Source organism: Apteryx mantelli, chromosome 12 (genome assembly GCF_036417845.1).
Source record: "Apteryx mantelli isolate bAptMan1 chromosome 12, bAptMan1.hap1, whole genome shotgun sequence".
In the NCBI taxonomy this organism is placed as follows: domain Eukaryota; kingdom Metazoa; phylum Chordata; class Aves; order Apterygiformes; family Apterygidae; genus Apteryx; species Apteryx mantelli.
In genome coordinates, this window is record NC_089989.1 from 12369206 (window position 1) to 12382290 (window position 13085).

General features: G+C 38.2%; 1 protein-coding gene across 12 annotated transcripts in view; it reads right to left on the minus strand.

The window, feature by feature from the left end:
* PBRM1 (polybromo 1) overlaps window positions 1-13085 on the minus strand; it is a 64565-nt gene that overhangs the window by 34399 nt on the left and 17081 nt on the right. For all 12 annotated transcript variants that reach the window (XM_067303224.1, XM_067303223.1, XM_067303233.1 and 9 more), the window contains 4 exons: window positions 10166-10382; window positions 4415-4556; window positions 3591-3688; window positions 198-474 (listed from right to left, as the gene is read on the minus strand). In XM_067303224.1, coding sequence (XP_067159325.1) covers window positions 198-474; window positions 3591-3688; window positions 4415-4556; window positions 10166-10382 — 734 coding nt within the window. The remainder of the gene's footprint in view (window positions 1-197; window positions 475-3590; window positions 3689-4414; window positions 4557-10165; window positions 10383-13085) is intronic.

A 13085-nucleotide genomic window follows, 5' to 3' on the forward strand; every position in this document is an offset into this window, starting at 1 on the left:
GCATGTACATGCTTATACAACTATACACCAAGACAGAATTTAAAACATCAGCAGAAAGAATGTCACATTTCTGTTTTAATTCAATAAACAATTATCAAAAATACTGGGAGTAATAGTCAAAGCTAAAATATCCGAATATAACTTTTACATCTGCAATGAACCACAGAGGAAATGCAACTGCATAATCAAAACTGTACCTGAGAGCCTTCCTCATTATAATGCCTTGCATTTCGGAACATGAGCTTCATATCTTCAATCATTGCTTCTTCCCCTGCATACTTATCATTACGGATGTTGTGCTCTATCATTTTTAAGTCCATTGGCTCCAAGATAATTTTATAATAATCTGGATAGTCCTTTTTGGAGGGTTTAACCATAAACAGATCACAGAGCCGTCTGCCTGTGCCTGGTTCTCGAGCTTCCAGAACTGCATTGTATAAGATTTTCATTCGTTGTTTTCGTATATTCTTCTTACTGTTAGGTTAAAAGGAAGAATAGAAAAGAAAAGAATAAATGTTAGGGGCTTATTTCCCCCACTTGCAACACTAAGATCAAAATTACATTATTTTCTACCATAAGAAAACAACCACAACGTTTTAAACACACACATACAAAGCTCAACATTAAGTCTATTCTGTAGAAACACATGCTCTTTGTGGCCCTCAAAATAAATTTACAAATAATGACAACGATTAGCCTCCTAAAGAAATCGAAAACCATTTTTAAGATATCATTTTTCTCTCCTTCACTCTGAGTTTAAGTGTTTTACAGGATAAAACAAATGACCACTTGTCAAACCTACTTCTGGGCACCTCCCAGCTTCAAGAAAAATAGATCAGTCAAGACTGAACATCGGAATCTGAGAACTCAAGAACTGGTACAAACATCAGGGAAAAAAGTCCTCAGCCACTACTTTCACTGACTACCCCTACCAAGAGCAAAGACTTAAGCTATTTATCTCAGAGTATTTCCAATCTTTTGCAGTATCAGATACAAGAAAAACAAGAATCTCAAGAATTTAGTAGAAAGAAGAGTCTGAATTGCTTAAGTATTCACCAACTACACTCAAATGAAGTTAAAAATCAGTAAAGTACCAACCCTGCAAAATCTAAGTAGAAAATGGCCACATATAAGCTATCACCACAAATGTGATAGCTGTCCTACATGAAGCAATTACAGCAGTCTTAAGTATCTGACAACAGAGCTCAGGAGGAAGATGGAGTTACGTGTGCTCCCTGTACATACCTACATGACCTATAAACAAATCAGGTATGGGAGAAGAAGGCTCGTCTTAGTAATGTATAATCTCAACTCAAATACTGCAGCATGCGTAGGAACGCACTCTCTATAAAGCACTTTAAACCCACTTCCAAATTGTAGTATCTGCAGGACTTATTCAGGGAGTTCACCTGCAACTGTTTTATCTGTAAAGACAACCCCCCCTCATCATCTTCATTTGTTCAATGTGCAAAATCACTATACAAAAAGCCAGAAGCCATTGCATCACAGTTTTTCCATCATCTGGCTCTTTTCCTCATAAACACACACATTTAAAATATAGCTACTCTGGTACACTCTGATGCCTCAGATACCTCTTGCTCCTTGTTGAGGTCGGCAAACAATAACTAATGAAACTGGATGTCGCAGCACGCGAGAAAAATCAAAATGTATTTGCTATAGCTGAAAAGCCTTTTTTGCTCATTATCTTCACTGTTGGGAAACTGTTAATCAGTGGTTCACAGTAGCAGAAGAGCAATGCCAGAACAGATACATGCTTCCCAATTTCCACAATTTAACATTTTTCCAATTTTTAACATTTAGTCCAACAAAAACGAAGCAAAAATGTAAAGCAGAAATACTGAAAGGCCTACACCAATACCGAAGATTCAAGTTGTGCATCTGATACAGAAATGAGGACATTCAAACAACTTTCTTTTGCATCAGGAGAAAACACAATTATCTTCCCAGCGGGATGACTTTTCCCTGGGTTATTAGTTTCCTTTTTCAGCAACATTTTGGAATTTTTGTCAGTGTTTCACCTTCGCTACCAAGAGCTTTTACAATCTTCCTTCACTCACTTTCACTTAGCAAGTGAAACTGATGACAAACATTGAACTGATAAAATCAAAAGCATTTTCAGGTTCTCTTAACGCATGAAGAAAACAAAAACCGATTTCCCTTCCCTCTGAACACAGCTTTTTCCTCTTTTACTGTTGTCAGATGACAAGGCCTAACAGCTTTTTTTTAAGCTTTTCAGTATTCTCTTGCACAAGGTGATCAGAAGCAGTCTAGGGTTAAAATGATGCTGATAATTTAATTTGCTTGATTTGGCTAGCAGTTCTCCTTGAGTCTGAAGATTACAAAGACTAGCAATTTTTGCAATTTGTTCGTTACTTATTTTTATTTGATACTTTTGTCTGTCTTACAATTCTGCTGCTTTTCTTTTTCCTCAATAGCATCCCTAGATTGCATCACCTCCTGTATCCTTGTTAACTTTTTCTCTCTGCATAATTTCTAGTTTTGGTGAGTGTACATTGCTGCACTTACTTGATTGCTCTTAAATGAATCTTTGCTGACGCTTTATTTTACCTCCCTCCTCTCCCTCAACTGCTGTCATTTTGATAAAACAAAGAACTAAAAACCCAGAAGGCTGAAGGTCATAAGCAACATCAACAAAGAAAGATGCTGGCTTACAGTTTTACACTAATGGTTCCTACTGTTGCAATCATGTTACTAGAAGTTAGGAATTTATTTTGAGTGATACCATGGGGCAGACTAGAGAAACTAGTCTAGAAAGTTGTTGAAGTAAAGTACGATCACTTAGATCGAAGCTATCGCTGTTAAAGAATACATTCCATAAACCATCATAACTGCTTGCTAAAACAGTATATTTTTCAGCACCGAGATTTTGGTTTATGCTACACTCTCTGAAATAATCAACCTATCATCTTCAGTTCGTCTATTTGCTAAGTATCCTCTTTGGCCTAGCTGCTTACAAATAAGTGACTTAAAAGTGCAAATTCACAAGGGAGAGAGAAGGAGTCCTCTCATATTAGCTCCTCAGGTAGTTCAGGTCATGGAAGAAGAAAAAAAAAATTAATGCCAGGAGACTTCACCCAATAAAAATACTTACAGAAGCAATATTATAAACTTTCAAAAGATGAATTCAACTACAACACTAATTTTAATTACATCTTTAAGTTGCTACCAAAATAACAGAAGTAGTCATACATCAGACAAGCAGTAGAAAAGATCAAAACTGCTAACAACCTGTGAAGACAGTCTACATACCAGAACCCACCCCCCTGCAAAATCCTGAAATTCATTGAAAAATGTTACAGTATTCAGTGCTATTACAGTGCCCAAGACACTCACGGAACTGAAGTCATGTCAACAACTACCAATTAGTGAGTCAAAAAAGGAAAACAAAGTCAGCAAATAGTTTATAATTAATTAGAACCAACAGTTAATGAGGTTAAGTTTCAGAGTTACAAACCCCTACATGAGTGTTAAAACAGAGCTTAATATTCTCTTTAACAAATAAGAGAAGCAGCAATGCCATGGTCTGCAGGAACTACCAAAGCGCATACCTTTTCCTTTTTGAGCTTCCAGTATCGGATGTAGCAGAAGAAATCATGCTGTCCCCATCCTCAATGTCATCTCTCCTAGCAAGCTCCTTCTTCTTTGCCTGAAGTAAGAGCAAATCCCTGAAGTCAGATTCTCTGCTGAACATTCCCAGAATAATATTAAGCATCAGCACAGATCAGATGCACAGAAGAAGATGCAGCTATGGGTTTTGGATGTGTAAGAACTAAATCACCGTCAAAATATTGCCGGCGATTTATTTAATGCAAGTTGGCTGACATAAAAAAGTGGTATTATTCTTTTCAACTATCATAAGCATTCGCAAAGAATCGATTTGAAAACAATGCCATTTCAGACTGCAGCTCCTTGCTGGAACACTTTATGACATCTGAAGTGTCTTAGCACCCTCCAATTACCTGCATTTACCTGTAAACTCAAAAAACCCCACTCTATCAATTTTTTCACAACTTAATCAGACTAAGAGACTTGGTTATGTATAAAAATCATTAAGAGAAATCACAGAAGGCAGCAGCTGTACTGGGGGGGAAAAAAAAAAAAAAAAAAGAAATCACCCTATGCTCTTTCATTCAAGTACATCCCTTCCTAAGCACCTGTTATTAATTACTTCTGGAAACAATTTTCAGACTATTATTTAACCATTAAATGACACTACTGAACACACAAGACTATCAATAAGTTATTCACAACCAAAAAAAACCAAAACTCGTGCAAATACAGGTTTAGCTAGAAATTATTTTGGAAATGTATTGATTGGGGAAATAAATTCACACATGAAGCTATATCCTTTTGATTGTTCTACTCCATATACCTGCATAACCTGCTGCATTTTCAGTACTCTTTTATAGATGGCAGAGTTGGGAACATTGTAGCGCTTTGCATTTTCAAACATCAGATTCAGATCACTCTCCAACTGATCTAAAGTTTCATATTCATGGTTCTTCAGCTTGGTTCTGTGGAAGAGACAAATACACATCAGTTACTCCATATGCATTACGCACTGCAAAATAATTCTTTAACATCTGCATTTCTCACGGTAAATCAATATCCAAAGAGCTCTAATTGCAGTAATGTGTTATATTTTTCTGATGCTGCTGCAGCAATATCTTTCAATGGTAACTATGTTTGGCAAACATCTCTTTTTAAAGAACTATTTTAGTAATTATGAAAGCTGCCCTCTTGAAAGGCGTGCAGACTGAAGTCCTACTTCCGTGTGCAGAGGAGATGTGGCACAGACGAGGCAGCAGCACAACTTTCTGAGACCACTCCAGCGTGCCTCAGCTACGATCTATAGGGACTGTATACGGTGTTAATGGGCTCTGTTAGCTCCACGCAGTCAGGAGCTCTACCTTCCCACACAACGTCAATTCCCGTTCCCTGCAACGAGAACTGAAAGTGCCCAACACCTCTCACATTAAGACCCTCCAATTTTTGCCTTCTGTTTGAACTGCCTGCTTGTTGACTGGCGCTTCACGTAAAGTGCTTCATATGAGATCAGTTTAAAAAGGACTAACAAGAAAAAAAAAGTTGTTTTTCATATGCTAAACAGAGATGAATCAGAGTGCATCTACTTTACAAGTAACTTGATGTTTTCTCTCGTGTTTCCTTTACAAGTTGTAAAAGTTCTAGTTAACGTTTTTAAACCTTCCAACCCCTCATCAAAACACAATAGAAAACAGCAAAATGCAAAACACTATCGCAACTGCAAACTGCAAGGCAGACAAGTCACACTTTATTCCTACGGACTGCCTAGGATTCAAACACATCCTGCTATTTTCATCACACCTCCCTCGCAGCTCCCTCCCAGCCTGCCGCCCGCCGCCGTTCAGCCAGGCGGCTCGTGGGAGGGCGACTCTCCTATTTCATTTCCACTGCACCGAGCAGAACGTGAACATGACTGACGGAGCACAAGCACTATTGCAAAATAAATATAGCAGTTTTTACTTGCAAACCTTACCCTCCTGTTCGGCCTTACGGCTGAACCGGCAAACAAAGAGCAACAACTACTCTATTCAATTTTTGTTTAACAAGACTCTTCACCGGTCGGCCAAGGGCGAGGAAGTCATGGTTTGATTAAATAAGGCACAGAGCTACAACTGTTACAAAAATTACTGAGAAGCGAATATATATTTCACGACAACTTTATCGAATCATTTTCCAGGAAACATCCAGCTAACTGCATGTCATCAGGATGCCAGCTCCTTACTCAATGTGAAATATTTCTTTCTGATTTCTTTTGGATTTGAAGCACTAATGTTTCCTCAATGTCTATGAGAGAAGTAAAAAACAGCTTTGAACAAGTATCGTAAATATAAGATGGGAAGAAAACTACTTGTTGTCATTATCAATTAAAATTAGTCACTTGAGGTCAATACATCCTGTTAAGGCTTTAGGGTGTCTGTATCTTGCTAACGTCTGTGTATTATTTTCTAATTAATCTTTAATACTTTCAACAGAAGCAACAGCTTGTCAAAGGCTTTTCCTGTTCGGCTTCACTCACTGGCATTCCAAAGGAGGGGAGCTACCAAGGTGATTTTCATTATGCATTTGTAAACAACAACAAAATTTTAGTACCAATTAAAACGCCACACACCAAAGTCAGCCTCCATTTGCACCTTGTGAAACTCAAATAACATTTATTTGCCTATGCTAGCAGATGAGTGACTGGCATTAAAATAAATAAATAAACGAACATTAAGCTCGGGATTTTTTTTTCCCCAAGACCACTAGCATGTGATATATAGACTCAAACACTAAAGATGTAAATGCTGAATGTTTCCTGCTCTTGTCATTTTTCTGGTATCGAACACTGCAGGCCACGTTACATCTGCTCAAGCTGATCAGAGCATTGCTTAGCACAGAAAGCAAGACGTATATCGTAAAACACACGCACGTAATGAATTGCTGTGGTGCAACAAAAATACTGACCAGCCTGCTGTCACAGACCTCCAGAAAATAAGAGCTTGTTGGTCTTAGAAAGGCTAATACACCACTAACCTAACATGCAAGACAATGTGGGACAGAAAGGCATATAAAAACTTGCACCAAAAACCCCACAATAAGCCCTGTTTTATCAAAGATGACAAAAGTGAGGTTTTTCCTAAAGAGAATGACTTAAGAACATGCTAATCTGCCAAGGCAGCAGGGTAACTGAATGCGTAAACAACCAGTAACTTCCTTGTTTATTGATGCTATCATAAATGTTTGCAAAGCAGATTCAAACTTTCAAAGCATCAATGGAAAACAAAAACAATGTCTAAGGACATGCAATTCTGCATCTGCAAAAAAGGTCCCCAAGCCATCTTAATTACTTAAAGAGATAGAGAATAGGAAGGAACTCAAAAAATAAGTCCTGTGTGGAAATCAGTTAAGGAGTACCACTGGAAGGAGATGCTGACAGACAGGTCTTTTCCTCCCCTTGGATGTAGATGGCCTCCGAAGGTTTTGTTTACAGGTCATCTCCTTTCTCAGACAGGAGTGACAACTGATATTGATTGAGATTCAGAGATAAGTTCCACTTTATTTGCTGTATTACCAGAAGTATTTAAATTATAAAGCAACATAGGCTTGACGAGATGATCATAATTATTATAAATTCTACTTGAATAATTAATGTAAAGGCAACAAGAGCCACCACAAATTGGAGTTACAGGAGAACTTCAGCATGCTGCACTGCACTGGAATGTAAAGTTTAGATTCTCATGTCACAGGTGGACGTTCAGCAGGATATCATTGGTCTTAGGGATCATACTTAATAATTTTGTAAAATTTAATAAAAAGAGCAGCTCTTGTGAGGGACCTAGCACTTATGTATTGGATAACAGAGCACATTCTGCATGTTCCTACGTTATTTCCTGACTATTCCTCCAGCCACTTAATGACAGAATGGCATTTAGCCAGCAGCTTTATGTTCAGAGTAACCTCCACACCATGCACTTTAACCACACCTCAAAGTCAGAACCTTAACAGTGTGTCATGCCTTTCATTTTAAATATCTTATTTTTTTCTCACAGCTTTCTTTTGTCCCGTTTGATTTGTTTGCACCTGTTACCTCCATGCTGCTGAAAGCGGTTTGAACAGAAAACCCCTTCCTCCAACTATGTCATTGCGGCACCGAATTAAGACCTTCTCCTAAAAAGGACACAAGTACAGGTTTTCAAAAGAGCAAGTCGGGACAAAACTAGCAGGAAACTAACACCATCTGCAGGATTACCTCCCACATCCTAAACTAGTCTGGAATCAGCATGCAGCTCAAGTGACTGAGGTTCATAACGCTCATAAAGTGATCAAGACTCTGGGACAGATAAAATGAACACCTCATTAAAAACAAAATGCTTTCAGTAAGCTTTAATTAATTTTTAAGAATTTTTCTGCATTTAAACACACGCAAATCCCCGAGATACATGATTGGCTGTAAAATTTAGGGAGACAGCCAGACTGGGGTAGGGCAAAGAGAGAAAAAGGAAGAAGAGTTAAAAGAGAATGCGTGGCCACCAGTTCGCAGCCTGCTCTGGCAGTATAACCTAGCTGTCCAGCTGCCAAAGCAGATGCAGAGAGGACTCTGGAGCTCCAGGCTGGACTCTACCACCTTCAGCTTTTCACTAGGACACTTAACTTTTCCGTCCCCATCTGTGAACAGAAGATATGCTCTTTGTACACATATTTCATAAAACCAACAAACAACCCCCTGCCCCGACACACACACTAAGGCATGGCAATATTTTGAACGTCTAAAGACATGTTTGAAATATCAGTAAAACCATGTGTGCTTCAGATTTCCCTAAAGTACATCAATTAAGCATACATATGCATGATTTGAAGGCTTTTTAGTCATAATAAAAGGTGAAGATTATGTGGTGATTTAAACAGTAACTGAATTTTAGATTTTGCTAAAACAAGGCAGACTATTATAAATACCGCACTTTAACTTATGAGCTACAAACACTATTTCTAAAAAGACTGTCTGTACTTTTCTATTTTCTAAGCCGTCAGGCAGTGAGAAAAAGTCATCTTTTTCTAACACACTTTATACATCTGAGTGCCATTCCTGTACTACTCAAACAGCCAGGTGTACTCTGCCTATTTTATAAGAGAAGTAGAAACACAGCTGCCTCCCTAGGGCAAATTATCTGCCTTATAACTGGTATCAGGTATATTTCCAAAGTGAAGTCTCCCAATTACATCTGTATTCACATTTTAGAGCTGACACCCTTTGCTGCCTTCAGACAAAAAGCTTCCCCCAAAACAGCCAATGCTTTCAACTTTTTTCCATCAAATATGTTTCATGCGTCTTTCAGTAAAAGACGCTTTGCCAAACCAACAGCTGAAACAGCTGTACTAAAACATGTAAGAAGAAAAAGTTTTAGAGTTACTGACGACAGTCAGCGTGACATTTGCGTTATTTGCTCCCGAGCACATGCCTAAGGGCCTCGGATATGTAAGAACCAAGTTTTGGCACATTCTGGTTTAACAAAAGCACTGCTTATTCTACAATTACACCGAGCCGAGCAGATCCTATAACAACGTAACTAAAACTCACAGAACTACGTATTACAGCAGATTACAGACACACTGACAGTATTCGGGCCTGATCCTCACCCACTCAGGCAAACAAGACCTCTCAGTTGCAATGAAAGCAGGACCATTGCTTTACCAAACACTGTCACGGCCTCTCCTACAGGCTTTGTTTCCGACACCATTTAGACAATGGGCTAATAGCGCAGTTTTTTCTAAAGGGAGAAGTTTTAACAGAATGTTATACAGGAGGATACAAGACATGCTTTAGCCCATTAAAGTATTGTCAGCTTAAATAGGGCTCCTAAACCCATGGGCGGGGAGTAGGTGGAAACCTCAGGTTGAGTCTGGTCTGGGTCACTAAGGCCTATTAAACACACTCAGGTCTCTGACAATTAACTCCATTAGATTAGCTTATCTTTTATCCCTCAATAAAGATATCGCTCACTGCTCACTAAATAAAGACATTGCTCACTGTTCTTTTTACTCAGGTTTTTATCTAACAAATGCCTTCTGGCAGTTGATGAATCTCTGATAGTTCATAGATTTATGAATGGTGTACTGCTTTAGCACTCCACTGCAGACTAGCTACATCATGAATAACAATAATTATTCTCCAAAGTTCTACTGTGACCTAGAAGAAAAAGGAATATAATCACAACAATCTTTCCAGAAGGCACGTTGCTGAAGATAATTAATTTACAAAACAGGTCAATAAACAGCTGACTGAGTTATCAGGGCCAAGGAAAGAACGTAATGTGCGGCTTTGCAGAAGCTTCACCTCTGCTGCCCATCTAGCCTTCAGAATTATCGATACGACAACCATTCAGACACCTTACAAATGAAACACCAAGGATTATAAACCCAATGGCAGCCACCTGTGAAAGGTGATCACAAGACTGCTACAGACTGGCTTGAAACAAGAAGCAACAAAGTATACAGGAAAGATAATATATACTGCATAGGTATCGACAATATAGGATTATGGAAGTAAAAGAAACTCATGAATAGTCTCCCACCAAGTGTAACTTGCATTCTGTTTTCTTACCTGATCTGCTGCAATGAAATAGGCGTTTTAATTTGCTGATAATAATCAGGATACTTTTTCTTGGAGGGCAAATGGAAAAAGGGTTCAGATATGAGCTGGCCCTGATTATTTCGGCAACTTCTAACTGTATCATAAAGCTGGTAAAGAGGATTAGAAGTGTCCATGAAGGAAGTAATGCTCTCAGCTTCAGACTCTCCTTCTTCATAACGAGCAGCAGCTGCATAAAAGAAAGGAAAAATGGGAAACTCTCAACAGGACAAGCCAGAGCAGGGTTTTTCTGTTTGACTTTTCAAATGAACAAAGACCTAAACAGAACAAAATGCAGGCCCCTCAAACGAGGGAGCTCAGTTCCTCTCTGGGATAGCTAGATTTGTATCTCAGAAAAGGACATCTCAAACAGCTGCGTCTCCATAGCCTCAAGCTGGCAAAAAAGCACTTCATCTAGATCGCAAGCTTTCTTGTCAGATGAGACTTCAGTCACTGGTATTATACACCCTGGCCACCTATACACAGAAGTGCCGAGAATTATTCATATATGAGGCTTACGTAACAGGACTATTCAAATGCACCCTTTCTATAAAACACCCGTCTACTTATTTACCCAGTACTTGTACCAAATACCAAAAACATTTGTATAGTGAGCTACTGCCATTCAGCCATCTTACTAGTTCACTCCAAGAATAAGAATTGATAAACCATGTGTGGAGTTTTTAAAGATACTTAGCTAGTTAAACAAAATGGTTGAATTAAAAATGAATCTTTGCTTAAATATATAAAAGGTGACTTTAAAACATCTATAATCCTTTAAATCATATTAATTATATCAGTTTTTCTTAAAAGAAAAAACAGACTATGGCCTGAAGGTACACCTCTAATATGCAGCAAAAGGAAGGAGAAATAAAAAATTGTTTATTATATAACTAGCATAAACATTTTATAATAAATGATGTATAGATTTTATAGGAGACTTTTCCACTTATCCATAAGTTATTATGCTTCAGGATTAGAATGAATGAAAGAGGCGCTATCAAGAAATAACATTTACTGCAAGTAAAAGTAGGAGACAGATTGCATGAACAGAAATACAGAAGGAATGAAGAAACTCTGGTAGCAGAAACACAGACTGGGAAGGAACGAACGGCCAACCCTTCAACTCTTCTCAGTAACACAACAGGTGCAAATCGTACCCTGCAGACGGGCATAATATATAAATCTATGTACTTTCGCACAGATAAATATTGTAGTTACATTAGCCACCTCTTTTCCCCTCCTGTGAATTACACTTTGAAGGAAAGCTGGTAGACGACACACTGGATAATTCAGTTGCACAGAAGAGAGTTCTCTAACACTCATGCCAAACTTCCAGTTAGCATTTCCATTATTGCTCAGTAGAGGCTGGCAACGTTTCAAGTTTTCTACCCAAGCCCAGTAAGGATGTATTGAAATGATGACAAGCCAGAGGACGTTCTGACCACATAACAACACAGTACTATTATTTTTCCTCTGCAACCCAACGCTGCAGATCTACGTGAGCCTATGAGGCTTACCAGACAAGTCAGATGCAAGCTAAATTAGACGCAGCCTAAAAGACAAGCAGACCTCAGTAGACATGCAAACACATTACAAAGATGATTGCTACTGACTTAGAGAAAACATTCAAAATTATCCTAAAGGTATTCCTGTATTTCAAACAGCATCATGCAACAGGCTGATGCCTACTACATGGTAGCCTGCAAAGTAGGAGCTGGACAATAACCCAGGTAGAAACAAAAGACTGGAAGTAGCACAGTATTTTCCCGTACCTAGCATATCATACTGAGTATGGAAATAAATGCTAATGGATAAGAGAATGCTAATCAGGTAAAGTAATTTTCCAAAATAGACTATGCAACAAAATATTGTCTTTGTTTCTGTTTACTCAAGAAGTTCAGATCTCTGACTGCTCTATTGAAAATTAAGAAACAGAAGATGAAAAAGCAGAACTTGTTTTTATTAAAGAGAAAAAATAACTAGAAGTATATCCTAAGAAATGTAATGTATGCAAGCAATTCAATTCACTAAATAAGAAATGTACTTCTTTTTGATTAAATTTAAAACATAGAATACAAGACATGACCCGAGAATAAGATCTAAACAAATTAAACAGGCACTAGAAGGAAAGTGTTTATGTAATACCATAATACAGATAGAAACATTATAGTTGTATTTTCTTTAAAAGTGATGTGCCAACCAATATTTATTCTTACATACTCAGAAAATGATAAAGCCCTTCTAATATAAGTCCTGTTATCTTAAGAACTGAAGAAAAATGTGTTATTCAAACCAGCAGAAAGACAGAGAACCATCATCCTAACGCAAGAACGCAGATTCTTTAACATTCAGTAGCCCGAGGTCTCATATCCCCGTCGTGAACAGGCCAGCAGAGCAGAGTGACAGTCAGTTATTCTCCTTTCATGCAGCTGGTACCATATCTACAGTTAGCAGGTACGGGAAAAAAATATGTGGTAAACCATAACCACAAAATATGCATCATTCAACAGTCCCAAACAAAATATACTTCCCACTTTTCATCCCGCTACACCGTGACTGTTTCCTAATACAGGAACAGCTTCATAATGAAGTGATGATAAATTGACTTTACAGCAAAAGGAGGAAGTCATCTACTGTACAACTGGAACTGAGCTGTACTATCAGATATAGACCGACTTATCGCATACAAATACTCTTACACAATGATGGGGCAGGAAAGCAGCAGTGTGGGAAGTATATGAATGTATCTCTAAGAAAATTAATCCTTACTCAGCAAGCAACTTGCTTCAAATGCTGCCTCTCCTTTGTGGTCCCAAAGCACCTAGACAACAACGGATGCTCAAAGACTAACTGGACAGCTTCTAGCACAACCTTGCCAAAAGCAGCATCC